General features: G+C 43.1%; 2 protein-coding genes across 2 annotated transcripts in view; both read left to right on the top strand.

Moving 5' to 3' along the window:
- The window catches only part of LOC307142717 (uncharacterized protein), a 19,537-nt gene extending 6,168 nt beyond the window's left edge, over positions 1 to 13,369 (top strand). The window contains exons 4-6 of the mRNA XM_079843776.1: positions 5,744 to 5,869; positions 5,967 to 6,050; positions 12,192 to 13,369. Of these exons, the coding sequence (XP_079699902.1) occupies positions 5,744 to 5,869; positions 5,967 to 6,050; positions 12,192 to 12,551 (570 nt within the window). The 3' untranslated portion in view covers positions 12,552 to 13,369. The remainder of the gene's footprint in view (positions 1 to 5,743; positions 5,870 to 5,966; positions 6,051 to 12,191) is intronic.
- Positions 13,370 to 19,599: 6,230 nt separating this feature from the next.
- Positions 19,600 to 22,993, top strand: part of avil (advillin) — a 33,059-nt gene continuing 29,665 nt past the window's right edge. The window contains exons 1-5 of the mRNA XM_079844088.1: positions 19,600 to 19,712; positions 20,509 to 20,579; positions 22,267 to 22,341; positions 22,455 to 22,651; positions 22,850 to 22,958. Of these exons, the coding sequence (XP_079700214.1) occupies positions 20,520 to 20,579; positions 22,267 to 22,341; positions 22,455 to 22,651; positions 22,850 to 22,958 (441 nt within the window). The 5' untranslated portion in view covers positions 19,600 to 19,712; positions 20,509 to 20,519. The remainder of the gene's footprint in view (positions 19,713 to 20,508; positions 20,580 to 22,266; positions 22,342 to 22,454; positions 22,652 to 22,849; positions 22,959 to 22,993) is intronic.

The raw sequence follows: 22,993 nt of genomic DNA, 5'->3' as shown, positions 1-22,993 counted from the left end.
TATCTGAATCTCAGGGGCGCTCATTATCATATTTGAATTTCAGTGGCGCTCTCATTATCATATATCTGAATCTCAGTGGCGCTCATTATCATATATCTGAATCTCAGTGGCGCTCATTATCATATATCTGAATCTCAGTGGCGCTCTCATTATCATATATCTGAATCTGTGGCGCTCATTATCATATCTGAATCTCAGTGGCGCTCTTTATCATATATCTGAATCTCAGTGGCGCTCATTATCATATATCTGAATCTCAGTGGCGCTCATTATCATATCTGAATCTCAGGGGCGCTCATTATCATATCTGAATCTCAGGGGCGCTCATTATCATATCTGAGTTATCATATCTCATTATCATATCTGAATCTCAGTGGCGCTCATTATCATATATCTGAATCTCAGTGGTGCTCATTATCATATCTGAATCTCAGTGGCGCTCATTATCATATATCTGAATCTCAGTGGTGCTCATTATCATATCTGAATCTCAGTGGCGCTCATTATCATATCTGAATCTCAATGACGTTCATTATCATATCTGAATCTGTGGCGCTCATTATCATATCTGAGTTATCATATCTCATTATCATATCTGAATCTCAGTGTCATATATCTGAATCCCAGTGGTGCTGAATCTCATTATCATATATCTGAATCTGTGGCGCTCATTATCATATCTGAAACTCAGTGGTGCTCATTATCATATCTGAATCTCAGTGGCGCTCATTATCATATCTGAATCTCAGTGGCGCTCTCATTATCATATATCTGAATCTGTGGCGCTCATTATCATATCCGAATCTCAGTGGCGCTCTTTATCATATATCTGAATCTGTGGCGCTCATTATCATATCTGAATCTCAGTGGCGCTCTTTATCATATCTGAATCTCAGTGGCGCTCTTTATCATATCTGAATCTCAGTGGCGCTCATTATCATATATCTGAATCTGTGGCGCTCATTATCATATCTGAATCTCAGTGGCGCTCATTATCATATCTGAATCTCAGTGGTGCTGAATCTCATTATCATATATCTGAATCTGTGGCGCTCATTATCATATCTGAATCTCAGTGGCGCTCATTATCATATCTGAATCCCAGTGGTGCTGAATCTCATTATCATATATCTGAATCTGTGGCGCTCATTATCATATCTGAAACTCAGTGGTGCTCATTATCATATCTGAATCTCAGTGGCGCTCATTATCATATCTGAATCTCAGTGGCGCTCTCATTATCATATATCTGAATCAGTGGCGCTCATTATCATATCCGAATCTCAGTGGCGCTCTTTATCATATCTGAATCTCAGTGGCGCTCTCATTATCATATATCTGAATCTGTGGCGCTCATTATCATATCTGAATCTCAGTGGCGCTCATTATCATATCTGAATCCCAGTGGTGCTGAATCTCATTATCATATATCTGAATCTGTGGCGCTCATTATCATATCTGAAACTCAGTGGTGCTCATTATCATATCTGAATCTCAGTGGCGCTCTTTATCATATCTGAATCTCAGTGGCGCTCATTATCATATATCTGAATCTGTGGCGCTCATTATCATATCTGAATCTCAGTGGCGCTCATTATCATATCTGAATCTCAGTGGTGCTGAATCTCATTATCATATATCTGAATCTGTGGCGCTCATTATCATATCTGAATCTCAGTGGCGCTCATTATCATATCTGAATCCCAGTGGTGCTGAATCTCATTATCATATATCTGAATCTGTGGCGCTCATTATCATATCTGAAACTCAGTGGTGCTCATTATCATATCTGAATCTCAGTGGCGCTCATTATCATATCTGAATCTCAGTGGCGCTCTCATTATCATATATCTGAATCTCAGTGGCGCTCTCATTATCATATATCTGAATCTCAGTGGCGCTCATTATCATATCTGAATCTCAGTGGTGCTCATTATCATATATCTGAATCTCAGTGGCGCTCATTATCATATATCTGAATCTCAGTGGCGCTCATTATCATATATCTGAATCAGTGGCGCTCATTATCATATCCGAATCTCAGTGGCGCTCTTTATCATATCTGAATCTCAGTGGCGCTCTCATTATCATATATCTGAATCTGTGGCGCTCATTATCATATCTGAATCTCAGTGGCGCTCATTATCATATCTGAATCTCAGGGGCGCTCATTATCATATCTGAATCTCAGTGGCGCTCTCATTATCATATATCTGAATCTCAGTGGCGCTCTCATTATCATATATCTGAATCTCAGTGGCGCTCATTATCATATCTGAATCTCAGTGGTGCTCATTATCATATATCTGAATCTCAGTGGCGCTCATTATCATATATCTGAATCTCAGTGGCGCTCATTATCATATATCTGAATCTCAGTGGTGCTCATTATCATATCTGAATCTCAGTGGTGCTCATTATCATATCTGAATCTCAGTGGTGCTCATTATCATATCTGAAACTCAGTGGTGCTCATTATCATATCTGAAACTCAGTGGTGCTCATTATCATATCTGAAACTCAGTGGTGCTCATTATCATATATCTGAATCTCAGTGGCGCTCATTATCATATATCTGAATCTCAGTGGCGCTCTTTATCATATATCTGAATCTCAGTGGCGCTCATTATCATATATCTGAATCTCAGTGGCGCTCATTATCATATATCTGAATCTCAGTGGCGCTCATTATCATATATCTGAATCTGTGGCGCTCATTATCATATCTGAATCTCAGTGGCGCTCATTATCATATATCTGAATCTCAGTGGCGCTCATTATCATATCTGAATCTCAGTGGCGCTCTCATTATCATATATCTGAATCTCAGTGGCGCTCATTATCATATCTGAGTTATCATATCTCATTATCATATCTGAATCTCAGGGGCGCTCATTATCATATCTGAGTTATCATATCTCATTATCATATCTGAATCTCAGGGGCGCTCATTATCATATCTGAGTTATCATATCTCATCATATCTGAATCTCAGGGGCGCTCATTATCATATCTGAATCTCAGTGGCGCTCATTATCATATCTGAGTTATCATATCTCATTATCATATCTGAATCTCAGTGGCGCTCATTATCATATCTGAGTTATCATATCTCATTATCATATCTGAATCTCAGGGGCGCTCATTATCATATCTGAGTTATCATATCTCATTATCGTATCTGAATCTCAGTGTCATATATCTGAATCTCAGTGGTGCTCATTATCATATATCTGAATCTCAGTGGCGCTCATTATCATATATCTGAATCTCAGTGGCGCTCATTATCATATCTGAATCTCAATGACGTTCATTATCATATCTGAATCTCAGTGGCGCTCATTATCATATCTGAATCTCAGTTGTGCTCATTATCATATATCTGAATCTCAGTTGTGCTCATTATCATATATCTGAATCTCAGTGGCGCTCATTATCATATATCTGAACATTATCATATCTGAATCTCAGTAGTGATCATTATCATATATCTGAATCTCAGTGGTGCTCATTATCATATATCTGAATCTCAGTGGTGATCATTATCATATATCTGAATCTCAGTGGTGCTCATTATCATATCTGAATCTCAGTGGCGCTCATTATCATATCTGAATCTCAATGACGTTCATTATCATATCTGAATCTGTGGCGCTCATTATCATATCTGAGTTATCATATCTCATTATCATATCTGAATCTCAGTGTCATATATCTGAATCCCAGTGGTGCTGAATCTCATTATCATATATCTGAATCTGTGGCGCTCATTATCATATCCGAATCTCAGTGGCGCTCTTTATCATATCTGAATCTCAGTGGCGCTCATTATCATATATCTGAATCTGTGGCGCTCATTATCATATCTGAATCTCAGTGGCGCTCATTATCATATCTGAATCTCAGTGGTGCTGAATCTCATTATCATATATCTGAATCTGTGGCGCTCATTATCATATCTGAAACTCAGTGGTGCTCATTATCATATCTGAATCTCAGTGGCGCTCATTATCATATCTGAATCTCAGTGGCGCTCTCATTATCATATATCTGAATCAGTGGCGCTCATTATCATATCCGAATCTCAGTGGCGCTCTTTATCATATCTGAATCTCAGTGGCGCTCTCATTATCATATATCTGAATCTGTGGCGCTCATTATCATATCTGAATCTCAGTGGCGCTCATTATCATATCTGAATCTCAGGGGCGCTCATTATCATATCTGAATCTCAGTGGCGCTCTCATTATCATATATCTGAATCTCAGTGGCGCTCATTATCATATCTGAATCTCAGTGGTGCTCATTATCATATATCTGAATCTCAGTGGCGCTCATTATCATATATCTGAATCTCAGTGGCGCTCATTATCATATATCTGAATCTCAGTGGTGCTCATTATCATATCTGAATCTCAGTGGTGCTCATTATCATATCTGAAACTCAGTGGTGCTCATTATCATATCTGAAACTCAGTGGTGCTCATTATCATATATCTGAATCTCAGTGGCGCTCATTATCATATATCTGAATCTCAGTGGCGCTCTTTATCATATATCTGAATCTCAGTGGCGCTCATTATCATATATCTGAATCTCAGTGGCGCTCATTATCATATATCTGAATCTCAGTGGCGCTCATTATCATATATCTGAATCTGTGGCGCTCATTATCATATCTGAATCTCAGTGGCGCTCATTATCATATATCTGAATCTCAGTGGCGCTCATTATCATATCTGAATCTCAGTGGCGCTCTCATTATCATATATCTGAATCTCAGTGGCGCTCATTATCATATCTGAGTTATCATATCTCATTATCATATCTGAATCTCAGGGGCGCTCATTATCATATCTGAGTTATCATATCTCATTATCATATCTGAATCTCAGGGGCGCTCATTATCATATCTGAGTTATCATATCTCATCATATCTGAATCTCAGGGGCGCTCATTATCATATCTGAATCTCAGTGGCGCTCATTATCATATCTGAGTTATCATATCTCATTATCATATCTGAATCTCAGTGGCGCTCATTATCATATCTGAGTTATCATATCTCATTATCATATCTGAATCTCAGGGGCGCTCATTATCATATCTGAGTTATCATATCTCATTATCATATCTGAATCTCAGTGTCATATATCTGAATCTCAGTGGTGCTCATTATCATATATCTGAATCTCAGTGGCGCTCATTATCATATATCTGAATCTCAGTGGCGCTCATTATCATATCTGAATCTCAATGACGTTCATTATCATATCTGAATCTCAGTGGCGCTCATTATCATATCTGAATCTCAGTGGCGCTCATTATCATATATCTGAACATTATCATATCTGAATCTCAGTGGTGATCATTATCATATATCTGAATCTCAGTGGCGCTCATTATCATATATCTGAACATTATCATATCTGAATCTCAGTAGTGATCATTATCATATATCTGAATCTCAGTGGTGCTCATTATCATATATCTGAATCTCAGTGGTGATCATTATCATATATCTGAATCTCAGTGGCGCTCATTATCATATATCTGAACATTATCATATCTGAATCTCAGTGGTGCTCATTATCGTATGGCCGATGTCTGTAACGCTGTGTGTGTGCAGACGGAGCTGAGGCTGAACTCTGAGGTGTGTGTGCAGAGCTGAGGCTGAACTCTGAGGTGTGTGTGCAGAGCTGAGGCTGAACTCTGAGGTGTGTGTGTGTGTGTGTGTGTGCAGGAGCTGCGGACGCTCTCGCTCCAGCAGGACGCGCTTCTGTTCCAGGTGGACTGTCTTCAGGACGCGCTCGAGGGGACGGAGGAGATGCTCGCCGAAACACAGAGAGAGACGCACCAGCTCACCCTGGTACTGTCAGACACACACACTCATGCAAAGGAGAGATTTCTGAATCAGACGTAAGAGAGGAAACATGAACCTGATGATGTGGATGATTTCTGTGCAGGAGCTGGAGAGAGAGAGAGTGATGAGGAGGAAGGTGGAGGACAGGCTTGCCTCAGTCATGCTGGAGATGGAGAGGTTAAGAGAGGTGAGCAAACACTAACCATTACATAAGCACATTTACAAACTGTGGAGAGAGAGAGAGAGAGAGAGAGAGAGAGAGGCTGGCAGTCTCTGCATGCTTGCATAACCATGTTTGGAGAACAGTGAGTGAGTGTGTTCACGTCTCTCTTACTTTGTTTCATCATTCACCATGAGAGCTAAATATGCCTGGATGTGTTCTGTTATGGATGGATGTAGGGATTTATGTATGTATGGATGGATGTATGAGTGGATGTATGTATCGCCATAGGGTACGCCATCGCCAAAGGGTACGCCATCGCCATAGGGTACACCATAGGGTACGCCATCGCCATAGGGTACACCTACGCCATAGGGTACGCCATCGCCATAGGGTACGCCATCGCCATAATAGGTACGGCATCGCCATAAGGTACGCCATCCCCATAGGGTACGCCATCGCCATAGGGTACGCCATAGGGTACGCCATAGCCATAGGGTACGCCATCGCCATAGGGTACACCTACGCCATAGGGTACGCCATCGCCATAGGGTACGCCATCGCCATAGGGTACGCCATCGCCATAGGGTTCGCCATAGGGTACGCCATAGCCATAGGGTACGCCATCGCCATAGGGTACACCTACGCCATAGGGTATGCCATCGCCATAAGGTACGCCATCGCCATAGGGTACGCCATCGCCATAGGGTACGCCATCGCCATAGGGTACGCCATCGCCATAGGGTACGCCATAGGGTACGCCATCGCCATAGGGTACACCTACGCCATAGGGTACGTCATCGCCATAGGGTACGCCATCGCCATAGGGTACGCCATCGCCATAGGGTACACCTACGCCATAAGGTACACCATCGCCATAGGGTACGCCATAGCCATAGGGTACGCCATCGCCATAGAGTACACCATAGGGTACACCTACGCCATAGGGTACGCCATCGCCATAAGGTACGCCATCGCCATAGGGTACGCCATCGCCATAGGGTACGCCAACGCCATAAGGTACGCCATCGCCATAGGGTACGCCATAGGGTACGCCATCGCCATAGGGTACACCTACGCCATAGGGTACGTCATCGCCATAGGGTACGCCATCGCCATAGGGTACGCCATCGCCATAGGGTACACCTACGCCATAAGGTACACCATCGCCATAGGGTACGCCATCGCCATAGGGTACGCCATCGCCATAGGGTACACCTACGCCATAGGGTACGTCATCGCCATAGGGTACGCCATCGCCATAGGGTACGCCATCGCCATAGGGTACACCTACGCCATAAGGTACACCATCGCCATAGGGTACGCCATAGTCATAGGGTACGCCATCGCCATAGAGTACACCATAGGGTACACCTACGCCATAGGGTACGCCATCGCCATAAGGTACGCCATCGCCATAGGGTACGCCATCGCCATAGGGTACGCCAACGCCATAAGGTACGCCATCGCCATAGGGTACGCCATAGGGTACGCCATCGCCATAGGGTACGCCATAGCCATAGGGTATGCCATCGCCATAGAGTACACCATAGGGTACACCTACGCCATAGGGTACGCCATCGCCATAAGGTACGCCATCGCCATAGGGTACGCCATCGCCATAGGGTACGCCAAAGCCATAGGGTACGCCATCGCCATAGGGTATGCCATCGCCATAAGGTACGCCATCGCCATAGGGTACGCCATCGCCATAGGGTACATCTACGCCATAGGGTACGCCATCGCCATAGGGTACGCCATCGCCATAGGGTACGCCATCGCCATAGGGTACGCCATCGCCATAGGGTACGCCATAGGGTACGCCATCGCCATAGGGTACACCTACGCCATAGGGTACGTCATCGCCATAGGGTACGCCATCGCCATAGGGTACGCCATCGCCATAGGGTACACCTACGCCATAAGGTACACCATCGCCATAGGGTACGCCATAGCCATAGGGTACGCCATCGCCATAGAGTACACCATAGGGTACACCTACGCCATAGGGTACGCCATCGCCATAAGGTACGCCATCGCCATAGGGTACGCCATCGCCATAGGGTACGCCAACGCCATAAGGTACGCCATCGCCATAGGGTACGCCATAGGGTACGCCATCGCCATAGGGTACACCTACGCCATAGGGTACGTCATCGCTATAGGGTACGCCATCGCCATAGGGTACGCCATCGCCATAGGGTACACCTACGCCATAAGGTACACCATCGCCATAGGGTACGCCATCGCCATAGGGTACGCCATCGCCATAGGGTACACCTACGCCATAGGGTACGTCATCGCCATAGGGTACGCCATCGCCATAGGGTACGCCATCGCCATAGGGTACACCTACGCCATAAGGTACACCATCGCCATAGGGTACGCCATAGTCATAGGGTACGCCATCGCCATAGAGTACACCATAGGGTACACCTACGCCATAGGGTACGCCATCGCCATAAGGTACGCCATCGCCATAGGGTACGCCATCGCCATAGGGTACGCCAACGCCATAAGGTACGCCATCGCCATAGGGTACGCCATAGGGTACGCCATCGCCATAGGGTACGCCATAGCCATAGGGTATGCCATCGCCATAGAGTACACCATAGGGTACACCTACGCCATAGGGTACGCCATCGCCATAAGGTACGCCATCGCCATAGGGTACGCCATCGCCATAGGGTACGCCATAGCCATAGGGTACGCCATCGCCATAGGGTATGCCATCGCCATAAGGTACGCCATCGCCATAGGGTACGCCATCGCCATAGGGTACATCTACGCCATAGGGTACGCCATCGCCATAGGGTACGCCATCGCCATAGGGTACGCCATCGCCATAGGGTACACCTACGCCATAAGGTACACCATCGCCATAGGGTACGCCATAGTCATAGGGTACGCCATCGCCATAGAGTACACCATAGGGTACACCTACGCCATAGGGTACGCCATCGCCATAGGGTACGCCTACGCCATAGGGTATGCCATCGCTATAAGGTACGCCATCGCCATAGGGTACGCCATCGCCATAGGGTACATCTTCGCCATAGGGTATGCCATCGCCATAGGGTACATCTACGCCATAGGGTACGCCATCGCCATAGGGTACACCTACGCCATAGGGTACGCCATCGCCATAGGGTACGCCTACGCCATAGGGTATGCCATCGCCATAAGGTACGCCATCGCCATAGGGTACGCCATCGCCATAGGGTACATCTACGCCATAGGGTATGCCATCGCCATAGGGTACATCTACGCCATAGGGTATGCCATCGCCATAGGGTACACCTACGCCATAGGGTACGCCATCGCCATAGGGTACGCTATCGCCATAGGGTACGCCATCGCCATAGGGTACACCTACGCCATAGGGTACGCCATCGCCATAGGGTACGCCTACGCCATAGGGTATGCCATCGCCATAAGGTACGCCATCGCCACAGGGTACGCCATCGCCATAGGGTACGCCATTGCCATAGGGTACATCTACGCCATAGGGTATGCCATCGCCATAGGGTACACCTACGCCATAGGGTACGCCATCGCCATAGGGTACACCTACGCCATAGGGTACGCCATCGCCATAGGGTACGCCATAGCCATAGGGTACGCCATCGCCATAGGGTACGCCATCGCCATAGGGTACGCCATAGGGTACGCCATCGCCATAATGTTCGCCATAGGGTATGCCATCACCAAAGGGTACGCCATAGGGTACGCCATTGCCATAGGGTACGCCATAGGGTACGCCATCACCAAAGGGTACGCCATAGGGTACGCCATCGCCATAAGGTTCGCAATAGGGTACGCCATCACCAAAGGGTACGCCATAGGGTACACCATCGCCATAGGGTACGCCATAGGGTACGCCATCGCCATAGGGTACGTCATAGGATACGCATGCAACACGGCCTACGGCGTACACTTGGCACAGAAGTTTAAATTGGGCTTAAGGCCACGCACCGTAGCCTCTCTACCATGTGGTAATACACAGATTAACCTTCTCACTTCCTGGCAACGTGCCGAGCATCCAAACTATATATAAACTATGCTAATTTAGTGAACACCGTCCAGCAAACAAGAAGAGTTAGGATGACCCAATGGAGATATAATGGAACTGATATAACTGAGAACTGAAAAAAAGTCCTTTCTTCAAGATTAAGCAAAATAGCTAACTTCAGTCATTATTCATGATAGATAGATAGATAGATAGATAGATAGATAGATAGATAGATAGATAGATAGATAGACAGATAGATAGATAGATAGATAGACAGACAGACAGACAGACAGACAAGTCAACTTTATTTATATAGCGCTTTTAACAATGTAGATTGTTTCAAAGCAGCTTTACAGTGTTAAACAGGAAAATAATGCAGCATAATTTTATTCAGCTGTATAGCCATTCTGGAAAAATTTCAAGTATCATACAGTGACAGTGTGGGCTTTAGATCAATAATTTGATCAGTAATTTAGTTTAAATGGTTAATTTAGTTTATTATTTAGATGTATTTCGATGTTTAGTTGAAAAATTTAGTGTCCCCAACTGAGCACGCCAAGCCAGAGGCAACAGTGGCAAGGAAACCAAAACCCCATTAGGTGACCTAATGGAGAAAAATAAACCTTGGGAGAAACCAGGCTCAGTCGGGGTGCCAGTTCTCCTCTGGCCAATTAACAAACAGCGTATTATTATTATTATTCTGGCAGTTTTACAGCTCGGAGGTCATAATAGATCAGAATATTCGAGGGACCGGGGGCAACATGCTGGAGACGGGTTTATTGAGGATGATGTTGATTAAATAATTATTAAAGTGCAATATTCGAATGATCGGAGGCAACACGCAGGAGACGGGTTTATTGAGATGCCGTGTCGATGAGGCAGTTTCAGGGGGAGTCTAATCACGGTCTCCCAGACACTTCGGGGTCCTGTGTTGGTCTTCTCTGGGCGCAGGTCCACCATCTGATCTGGATACGGCCCGGATCCAGCTGACTGCAGTAAACCTCGGGATAAAACAGAGAGACTAACATTAGCGTAGATGCCATTCTTCTGATGATGTAACGAGTACATCAGGTGTTATGGGAAGTGTTCCCGGTTCCGGCTGACCTAGTTAATGCAGCCTAACAATCATTTCATTGAAAAAGTGTTTTATGTGTATGCCACAGTAAAGAGATGTGTTTTTAGTCTAGATTTAAACTGACAGAGTGTGTCTGCTTCCCGAACAATGTTAGGAAGAGTTCCAGAGTTTAGGTGCTAAATAGGAAAACGATCGACCGCCTGCAGTTGATTTGGATATTCTCGGTATGATCAACTGGCCAGAATTTTGAGACCGCAGTAGACGTGATGGAGTATAATATGTTAAGAGCTCGCTCAAGTATTGGGGAGCTAAACCATTTAGTGCTTTGTAAGTAATAAGTAAGATTTTAAAATGTATGCGATGTTTAATAGGCAGCCAGTGCAGTGTTGACAGAACTGGGCTAATATGGTCATACTTCCTGGTTCTAGTAAGAACTCGAGCTGCTGCGTTTTGGACCAGCTGGAGTTTATTTATTAAGCGAGCAGGGCAACCACCCAGTAGAGCATTTATTTATAAATACAGACAGACAGACAGAAGTAGCTCCGGCTACTATGTTCTTCCACAAGATGCATGCGGTTCTGTTTGTTATCCACTAGAGCACCAAAAGTTACAAAGTGTTGCTTAAATAAGTACATACTAAGACATGTCACAAAGTGGTATGGCCTCTGTCCATCATCATGGCCTCCTAATCATCCCCATATCCTGATTGGCTTCATCACTCCTCCACCAATCAGCTGGTGTAACGGAGGTCAGCTAGTAGTCGTTGTGTGAGTAAACCTCACTCCTCTGATCTCAAGAGACGCTCTAGCGATTCGACGCTCTAGGCCTTTAGCCTCCTTGCAATATGGCTGTCGTCACATCATCAGGTGGAGCTGCACGTCGGTGTTGGTTGAGGAGACCCCCCCCCCCCCCCCCCCTTACATGTAAAGCGCTTTAGTATCCAGAAAAGTCTTATATAAATGTAAGGAATTAATTATTACTTGAAACTTTCAAAAGCAATTTGATGCCACCCGTAAGGATTAAAATATGCCTCAGATTGTGTTTTAATGTTTGTTTGAAGAATGTTTCACCGTTTGTGCAGGAAAGGAGAGTGGAGCAGCTGGAGGTGAGAGCCGCGGGGCCCGTGTGGCTTCAGGGCGCTCCTGAGGGGACGTCAGTGGACCGAGACGAAGCTCCGCTCGCAGACAGCAGAGCCGCTCCGCTGGTACCACTGAAGGAGACGGCCAGACCAACACTGGGGCAGTCTGTGCTGGAGAACCAGACGCATGAAGCTCGGGCTGGAGAGGAGAACGATGAGAGCAGCGGATATGAGGACGCGCCCTCCGAGTTCTCGCCCGCGCCGTCCACTCCAGAGGAAGAGGAAGAGGACGAGGGAGTGGATGGGATGAACACTGGGGAGCCCAGGGTCCGTGGGAATGAAGATTCCTGTACTCTCTCTTGAGTCTGTTATATGGTTGTGTCTGATGATAGAATTATGACACTTTATCCACGTTCCATTCACTGAAACCGCCTTCGCACAAGCTACAACTTTAACATGAAGACTACTTTACTCATCAGCCAACAACATTATTTAGAAAAAGAAGAATCTGCACTTTTGCTCCCACTTTATATTAGGTGTCTTTAACTACTATATGCTAACATTAAAATATATTTGATACAATGCACTTATTGTGTACATGCATGTTTTCACATTGTACTTTTAATTAATTTCAGCTGTCTTTCAAGTCTGTGTCTCTGGCTCCACTAGAGCAGGTTTTCCTGCTGGAGTGTTGATTATTCCTCATATTCTCCATTGTTGCGGCTTCTCTCTTCCCAGTCTGTCAGTAACGCTCTGTTCACTTCCTGTCTCTATGAAGCCCCTCCTTCTGAAAAGCACACTGTGCTCTGATTGGTCGACTGGAGCGGTGTGTTGTGATTGGTGTTTGGGAAATGCCCCGCCCCTCACCATAACCGGCAACTCCAGCAGGCCCCGCCCCTTTATTCAGCGCATTAATTATTATAATGAGGAATATTGTGACGTGTTGTTCCTGAAGAAACTCAAGATGGAGGCGTTTGAGGAGTTCAGACACACTGAGAAGAGCTGGAGCAGCACACACTGAACACACACACTGAACACACTGAACACACACTTCTGAACACACACTGAACACACTGAACACACACACACTGAACACACACACTGAACACACACTGAACACACACACACTGAACACACACACTGAACACACACACCACACACAATGAACACTCACTGAACACACACACACTGAACACACACTGAACACACACACCACACACAATGAACACTCACTGAACACACACACTGAACACACACTTCTGAACACACACTTCTGAACACACACTGAACACACACTTCTGAACACACACTTTTGAACACACACTGAACACATACACTGAACACACACTTCTGAACACACACACTGAACACACACTGAACACATGGACAGAATCACAGTCCTCGTTAAAGACGCCTGATATAAAGTGTGATCGGCCTTTGTTTCTGCTCGGGAATTCCATGTTTTCTGGTTTTGTTTTTTTATAGCTATTTTTGTGTTGGATTTCAAGACACTTGTTAAAAATGCATTACTTTGTATTTGTATATTGGCCCTATTAAAACAATTATTGTGTTAAAAAGATCTTTATTATTGTATTGTACTAATCAAGTTGCAGTTACCTAGTTGTCGACTGTCGCTAGCGGGTCAGAAGTGACATTGGCTGCGTCTGAAACGGCTGGACACATTTCAAGGCAGGAAGGCATCAAGGCACGTCTGAATCTGATGCAGCTTCACTTCCTGTCTCCTGAGAACCCTTCATCTGCTCGAGTTCTGTTTCCTTCACTGCCTTTGATATCCCACAATCCTGTGCAGGGCGAATTCCCGGTGGCCTGGCAACTGATTTGGCCTGCTGCCTCTTTCTTTCTCTTTTTAATAATTTTTATTTAATTTTAATTGTAATATTATTGCAGTTTTGCCCCAATGCACTAAAGTGATAATTATCGAATTCGGCATTTGAAAATAAATCAAAAATAAATAATGAAACGGTTAATCTTGACTGAAACGCTACGATTCAGCATTGAGGGAAAGATCTCAAGAAGCAGAATGACTGACCTCCAGGGCTTCAAATGCAGGGCGGTTTCACCTGTAAAGCCTGCTGGGGGTTTGTCTTCTTTAACGTACCTAAGTATGAAACTGCTAGCAAATGTTAGCAGTAGCACCCCATTACTATCGTCATTCAAAAAACTGTATGTTAAATGACATCATTATTATCTATTGTAAAGTTACAGTAGTAATTTAGCAGACAGATATTCACTTCGATTTACGTTTGGAGAGAGCTAGTCTGATCAAAAAGGGTTAGTCATAATGCATTGTTCAGTATTACTATTTTTATATAAATATACTGTCATGATGTATTCATTATTGTACTAATTTTGACATTCAAGAAATTTAAAAAATTTTAATAATATATTTATATTTAATAGTTTTTAATATCGGATATTTAAGACATTTTATGATAAAACAACAACTCATTGTCCTAATGTGATAAATTTAGATTCTGTGCAAACAAATTACAATGTTTTTTTATTTTCTGCAACATTGAGACCGTTCTGTTCCGACCGTTAGACCTGCTGAAGAAGAAGTGACAGGTATTAAAAGAAGTAGCCTACAAAGAAGCAGAAGAGTAAACTAACACCAGGGAGAGAGTCGAGACCGAGAGCTGTCAGGGAAAATGAAGACAAGGAAAAGGGAAGAAGGTGCAGTTCAAGAGAGAACCTTTCATTATTTTGTCACAGCCTGTGGATCTACACCTTTTTTTTGTGATGACCATACAAAAAATATGATTCTCTAAGGTTTTAAAATGTGTTGTGGGTGTAAGGGATGGCCTGGATGAGTGTGAGATTTCCCGGCCTGGAATTTTGTCCCAGTCCGGCCCTGATCCTGTGCGTCCCATTCTGTGACAGTTGAGCTGGGAAAAAAGATGGCGTCCGAAAGTTGCGTTCGCTGGTCAGTTTGTGTAAATGTATGTTTGTTTACTTCTGATGTCAGTGAGAAATGACTAATGTAGTAATTCAATAGTTGTTTAGTTCTCACTAGAGCTCTCTCGATGTTGCTGTAGATCATTAAACTCTTTCATTGCGTAAGAAGTTTCGTGAGATGCCTTCGAGCACAAGCGCTGCCTCACATGCCAGGGTCTGATAAAGCAGCGAAGCTACGAGCCACTGCCAGGTTCTCGGACGCAGCCTTTGTGTATCAATAAATTAAAGGTGTAGTGTGTAAGTTTTAGCGGCATCTAGTGGTGGAGTTGTGAATTGCACCCGTCCACCCCTCCCTTTCGGAGCACACAGAAGCTACGGTGGCCCACACAGGACACAGATGTCGTCTGAGACAGCAGAGACTAGCTAGAGCTCTGTAGAGAAGCTACGGTGGCCCACACAGGACACAGATGCCGTCTGAGACAGCAGAGACTAGCTAGAGCTCTATAGAGAAGCTACGGTGGACCACACAGGACACAGATGTCGTCTGAGACAGCAGAGACTAGCTAGAGCTCTGTAGAGAAGTTTGTCCCTTTAGGGCAGGGGTGTCCAAAGTCCGGCCCGCGATCAGAGATCATTTACAAATCGTGCAGTTTCACGATGTCACCGCAAGGTGGCAGTACTAGATTTTAGGCCAGGGAAACAGCGCCAAAATAGGAACGAAACGGCGCTACTTGTGCTCTTCACAACTCACGAGCTCTGACTCTGAACAAATGTGTTTACCTGCTGAGAGTCTCGATCACATGACCACTAAACAGCCAATGAGAAGCGTTCGAGTTCAGCGCAGAGTTCTCCGGTACAAGCTGCGAATCTCTCGGTGATTTGATTTAGTTTAAATCCAGTTAAACAGCGCCGACTTAATGAACAACACTAACGTGCAAATCAGCTGAGCCGATTCAGTTCAAATACTTTTCAAACAACAATTCACCAACATTTATCATGTGTTTACAGTGGTAACACTACCTGTAACTGGGGTAATTTGTCAGAAATGTAGGTTAATTTCTAATTTTATTTAATTTGTAATGTAGACATGTATTAAATGAGTAATACAAGCCAAATTGCAGACTATTTTTGTCATAAACTTGCAGTTTTGTGCATTTGTATTTATCTGTTTATAGACTAAATACCTTAAAGCCAGTCTAGATAAAGAATTTTTTTTTTACTTTTTGCCTTGTGTGCACTGCAAAAAATTCTGTCATTTCGTATTTTTATCTTGTTTTCTAGTATAAATATATCTAAAAAAAAATTAATCAAGATGAATTTACTAGATAAGTTCAATTACATTAAATATTTTTTCTTATTTTCTGGAAAATTAAATTAAATTGAAGTGAGTTTTTGGTTAAAACAAGCAAATATATCTGCCAATGGGGTAAGAAAAATAATGTTTCTGTTTGGAATATTGTTTCAGTCCCAAACAGAAACAAGATTATTTTTCTAATCCATTGGCAAATAATTTAGTTTTTTTCCCTAACCCCCCGAGGAATCAAGAACAAATATGTAATTTTCCTTTTTAAAAGCATCTTGATTTACGAATTTTTAGATATTTGTACTGGAAAAAAGACAGAAATACCAAGTAAGAAAAGTATTTTTTGTAGTGTGGTTTTACCTGTGCTGATCTAAATAGAGCACTGATTAAATTTAATTTTAATATATAATAAGAATATTTAAATAAGAATAAATACATTGATTAGAGAATACATTTCTCTAAGAATAGAGAATAGAGAATTATTCAAAAATGAAAATTCTGTCATCGAGAAATGAATACAGGTTTGGAACAATATTAGAGTGAGTAAATAATTACATAATTTTAGAGGTGAACTGTCTCTTTAAGGACATAACCGACTGTGTTTATGTTAACCTTGTGTGTATTTGACAGTATTAGCGCAGTAAGACTACTTAGTTCAGCAATCGCGTGTTTGACAGGCGTTAAGTGCGCGCGCTCTGAAAAGCGCATGTTAAAACCACGCATGAGCACGCGAATGAGCCGGCAAGGCTTTAAAACGCATGCAAATCATGAACTTTCTTGATTGTGAATATCTATAGTGTTCCGTGAGTATAACTCTACCACTAACGTGTGATGGGAATGTATGTCGCGTTGTTCAGTATATTGGGATGGAGGCAAATGATAGCATTTGTAGAAAAATTATTATTTAATGAAAAACCGAAAAACCGCAATTCACAAGCGCGTATTGAACCGTGAATGCAGTACCGAATGGTTCAATATTATATTGAAAATTGTGGCATCCCTAATAAATATATATATATAAAAAATAGAAAAGGGACCGGCCCCGGGTTTGTCCACAACATCGAATCTGGCCCCCTTTAAAAAAAGTTTGGACACCCCTGCTTTAGGGCTACCGTAGAAACATGGCGGCACAAAATGGCGACTTCACTGTAAGAGACCTGTGGTGTGTGTGGATAGAAACGGCTCATTATGTTTTTTATTCTCCATTGAAGATTTAGTTATGTGTATTATATTGCATTTCAGTCAATAGATCCTCATAAATACTACACACTGCACCTTTAAAACAATGTTATCTTAGAATATTCAAAAACGTGCAGTTTTTTAATATTTAGAAAATGTTTTTTCTTGGTTATATGAACATTAAAGGCGCAGTGTGTAATTTTCCTTCTCTTCCTCGACTGAAAGGCGTGTCTTGACTCTTGAGTGGGCGGAGCTTTTATTCTGCCACGAGCGCTTCCGCTTCTTCCGCTCATGCGTGTGTGTGTTCGATCCTCTCACACACATGTGAGTGTGTTAAAGTAATGTTGTAATGTTGGCTCTGCGCTACTATGAGACACTTGTTCACACTGCAGTGAGCGAGATCATATTAGGCGGTAAAATGGTCCATGGTTTCCATGGTTTCTACAAAATAAAACCGGAGGGTGGCGCGGGTGTGATGTCATTGATAGGCGACGCACACACACACGGGCGGTGTCCTGGTTAAAATCGCAGATTTAAATATTCCGTTTTGGGATAATGTACACAAGTCAACACAATATGTAACACTGATCTAGTGGCTTTTGGATATTTTAAAACCTTAAAATCTTACGTATTGTACCTTTAATGGAACATTCCATTTTCTCATTCTTCCTACATTACGGACACATTATGGAAAATGATTTTGCTGTATTTTAACTTCACTTATTTGTGCCATTTGTGTAAGAGATGAAAGGTTTTACACCACCAAGCTATTAACACCTCATGACATTTCATTGACAAGTCCAAAAGAACCCATGGGCCAATATGAAGCGACCGTCTGCATATGAATCAAACTGGACTGCTCGTGGGTCAGGTGTGTTAGCACTGGTCAGTCTGTGTGTAAACTGTGTGTAAGCACTGGTCAGTTTGTGTGTAAACTGTGTGTAAGCACTGGTCAGTCTGTGTGTAAACTGTGTGTAAGCACTGATCAGTCTGTGTGTAAACTGTGTGTAAGCACTGGTCAGTCTGTGTGTAAACTGTGTGTAAGCACTGATCAGTCTGTGTGTAAACTGTGTGTAAGCACTGGTCAGTCTGTGTGTAATCTGTGTGTAAGCACTGGTCAGTTTGTGTGTAAACTGTGTGTAAGCACTGGTCAGTCTGTGTGTAAGCTGTGTGTAAGCACTGGTCAGTCTGTGTGTAAACTGTGTGTAAGCACTGGTCAGTCTGTGTGTAAACTGTGTGTAAGCACTGGTCAGTCTGTGTGTAATCTGTGTGTAAGCACTGGTCAGTCTGTGTGTAAACTCTGTGTAAGCACTGGTCAGTCTGTGTGTAAACTGTGTGTAAGCACTGGTCAGTCTGTGTGTAAACTGTGTGTAAGCACTGGTCAGTCTGTGTGTAATCTGTGTGTAAGCACTGGTCAGTCTGTGTGTAAACTGTGTGTAAGCACTGGTCAGTCTGTGTGTAAACTGTGTGTAAGCACTGGTCAGTCTGTGTGTAAACTGTGTGTAAGCACTGGTCAGTCTGTGTGTAAACTGTGTGTTAGCACTGGTCAGTCTGTGTGTAAGCTGTGTGTAAGCACTGGTCAGTCTGTGTGTAAACTGTGTGTAAGCACTGGTCAGTCTGTGTGTAAGCTGTGTGTAAGCACTGGTCAGTCTGTGTGTAAACTGTGTGTAAGCACTGGTCAGTCTGTGTGTAAACTGTGTGTAAGCACTGGTCAGTCTGTGTGTAAACTGTGTGTAAGCACTGGTCAGTCTGTGTGTAAACTGTGTGTAAGCACTGGTCAGTCTTCGGCCGCACTGATTGAGGCTCTGAACCTCAGCACCTGCTCCACGAATTCTGTCCTATCTTTTGAATATCTCTGTTTGTTCACATCACTCATTTGCATTGACTGAGCTGAAGTCTTATCCTGATTGGTTGCTGAGCTGAGCCTGGAGTGACAGCAGGCAAATAACAATCAAATGAAGCATCTGTCAAACTGGAGCAAAGATATGGACAAAAAAGGGCATGTTTGACTTTATGCCTGGCCAGGATCAGAGAGAAACCCGGACTTGTTCGCTTCTACTTGGACTAAACACATCAGTTTATCTCTGAGGAGAATCATCTTCAAACATCTCTATCTGGCCTTCAAGGTAACCATTCTAACTTATATTTAAAGTTGCTTTTACAATAGCTGTTCTTAAAACAGACATCTTCACACTTTATACAAAGATTATCATAAATATATGAAAGAGTTTGTGAATATATTGCATAGTTGCGCTCCGAGTCGATTGTTTTATTTGTGATAATAACGTAATGAAACATGACAAATTCTGCAACATCATTTTTGGCCACATGCAAAACAGGAGAACCAACCAAATATTAATAACTGGGGCCAGTTGCATAAACTGCTTAGACTAGTCTTAAAAGTTAGTTGTCTATTTTTCTTCAAGACTGTTCTTAACCTTTTAAAGTCAGTTACATAAAAAGTTAGATTGGTCTAATTTGAATCAGAAAAGTAAGACTGATTACCTCTTGACTAATTGCTAGTGTGTCAAATTAGTTCTTAAGACCCAGTCTAAACATAATGGCTGAGTTTATGCAACTGGCCCCAGATCATGTTGTAGTCAGGGTGTGCTTCTTCCTGTCAGCTTTTAGTTTTTCTGTGCATTTGTTTGAATAGTAAAATAAAAAACATGTAGTTGTAGTTTTGTAATTTTGTCAGATAAATACCTTAATCAAGTTTAGCGTTTTGTTCTTCCCTCATATTTAAAACTTTTCAAATCTACAATATTTTCCTCTTATTTTGATGGTTTTATTGAACTTGTAGGGTCATTAAAAACCGATCTCCCCACCGAACGCCACTTTTGGACACTATAGTGAGTAACTTCTTAAACAGGAAGTGTAATGATTCTGAATGAACGCTTTGTTTTCTGTCTGGTGTTCTAGTCTGTCACATCATGCAACACACATTCAGAGCCGTCACACACTCTCCAGGGATACTCATCTGGAGAATCGAGGTAGGTTTTCATTCTATCAGCAGTGATTGGTGAAAGAATAATTAAAACTTAAAAAATAAAAATCTGACCCCGCCCACTGGTGTGTTAGTGAGATGACGAGGAGAGAAGCACAAAACTAAAAATAACATAACCTTCCAAAGGATCCTAATGCTTCGCAAACAGACTTTAATTTCCTCTAGGATCATTCAGAGTTTTGTCCAGCCTTTCTGTCCAACATAAGCCCTTCTTCCTGCCCCAGTTTACCTCTTAATCGTCGAGTTAACCTCGTATCATATCACGTTCTAAAGCTCTGAACTCACAAGATTTGATCAGTTCCCTAAAGGCGTTCACAAATGCGTCCGTCGTTTCCTCCTGTACTGGAGATCTGAATCTGTGTCTTTCCTGCACCACATTTCTGTGGCTCTCTCAGTTACCCAGGGCCGGCCGAGCCTCTGTGCCACTAACATGATGGACTATTGTCAATTCTTGATCATTCACACAGCCATTATCAGTTGTGTTAGTTGTTGCCTACGTCACGTCTGCCTGTCATGTTTTTACCCTTATGCGGTGTTTAATTGTAACATTAGCAAACCCACACGAGTGCTCAGCTGTTCATTTACACTTTAATATTCAAAGTCTTACAGTTCCACAGCTCAGAATGGGATATGTGCGTTTTTTTTAAACGTCTTTCTTTGATGAATAGAAGGTTCAAAAGAACAGCATTTCTCTGAAATAGAAAGCTTTCAAAGAATCCTAAAAACATGTTTACACTACTGTTTTCAACACTGATCATAATCATAAATGTGTCTTGAGCATCTAATCATCCTGATTTGGAGTAATGATGATAATTCAGCTTTGATCACAGGAATACTGTATATTCACACAGAGAACAGCTGATCTACACTGGAGGGATATTTCACAATTTTTCTGGAGTTATGGTCAATAATTCTTTTAAAAACAAGAAATGGGATGGATTTCTTTCAAACGTTAAACAGAGCTTTTATTTTGGCAGAAACACGCAGGATGACCTTAGTGCTTCTTTTCGTTGATAACACCAGATTTAAAAATGATTCTCATTATGAATTTGGGAAGATGTTTGCACTGATTTTGAACCCTGGTTTCAGGCCAACAGTGTCCAGCCGATGTCAGAATCAAGCCGTTCATATATTAGAAAACGTAACATTTTGCAGTATATTTTGTAATTGTTTAAGGCCATTTCATGATTTCAATCATCATAAAGAAACATCCAGCAAGAAGTAATTTCATGTGCTCTTAGTTCACTTATGCCTTGGGTTTATTACCAACTCTCTCAACCACATGATCGCTCTTGTAACTCGCGTGATCCTGTTCTCATGATATCTCTCAGTAACGCTCTGTTTACTTCCTGTCTCTATGAAGCCCCTCCTTCTGAAAAGCACACTGTGCTCTGATTGGTTGTGTTGTGATTGGTGTTTGGGAAATGCCCCGCCCCTTACCATAACCGCCAGTTTCAACACACGACTAACTAACTCCAGCAGGCCCCGCCCCTTTATTCTGCACACAATAGAGTCCTCTGCTTGTCTGAAGCTCCTTTCATTTCGCAGCACGATGGATTTGTCATTTGAAGTGTGAAAAACTGCACTTCTTCTCTGCTATGCTCGTGAAATGCAGCTTAATTTTTACAACATTGAATGATAGTGAATAACTTCTGTATTGTATTTTCCTCTAGAAAATGGATCTTGTTTTGGTCCCGGAGAAATGTCATGGCCAGTTTTATGAAAGTGACTGCTATCTCCTGCTCTCAGTAAGGACACACTGTTGTTAATTCACTGAAAGATGAGAACAGAATTGCAAGTGATTTTCTGTTCAACAACTGATTTTCATATCACCAATCCCATGTCTTTCATTTCTATACAGACACGCAAAGGTGGCAAATCTGCATACTATGACATCCATTATTGGATTGGGTCCACGTCTTCGATGGACGAGCAAGGAGCCGCTGCGGTGTACGCCATCCAGCTGGACGAGTTCCTGGGCTCTTCTCCCGTGCAGTACCGCGAGGTCCAGTTCCACGAGTCCAGCGCCTTCTGCGGATACTTCAAACAGGGCATCATGTAAGCGTCTCAAACCCAGTCCACACACACACACACACACACACACGGTTATAAATGACAGACTAATGTGACTGAACACTGGGAATGGTGTAGACAGTGAGCCCACTGAACTCAACTATCAGTGGCGCGCTTCACTTGAGTGTGTTTTAGTCGCTGACAGAAAGCCGCAGATATACAGTGTGTGTTTACGTCCTACAGTTATAAGTCAGGAGGAGTGTCAGCGGGAATGAGCCACGTGGAGACGAACGCCTATGACATTCAGAGACTGCTCCATGTGAAGGGGAAGAGAAAAGTGACCGGCACAGAGGTGAGGAAACTCTCTCTCTAATGTTTCAAGTGCTT

Source organism: Gobio gobio (genome assembly GCF_949357685.1).
Source record: "Gobio gobio genome assembly, chromosome: 19".
NCBI lineage: Eukaryota > Metazoa > Chordata > Actinopteri > Cypriniformes > Gobionidae > Gobio > Gobio gobio.
The sequence above is the reverse complement of the archived record's forward strand: the minus strand, read 5'-3'. Positions and strand labels throughout refer to the sequence as shown.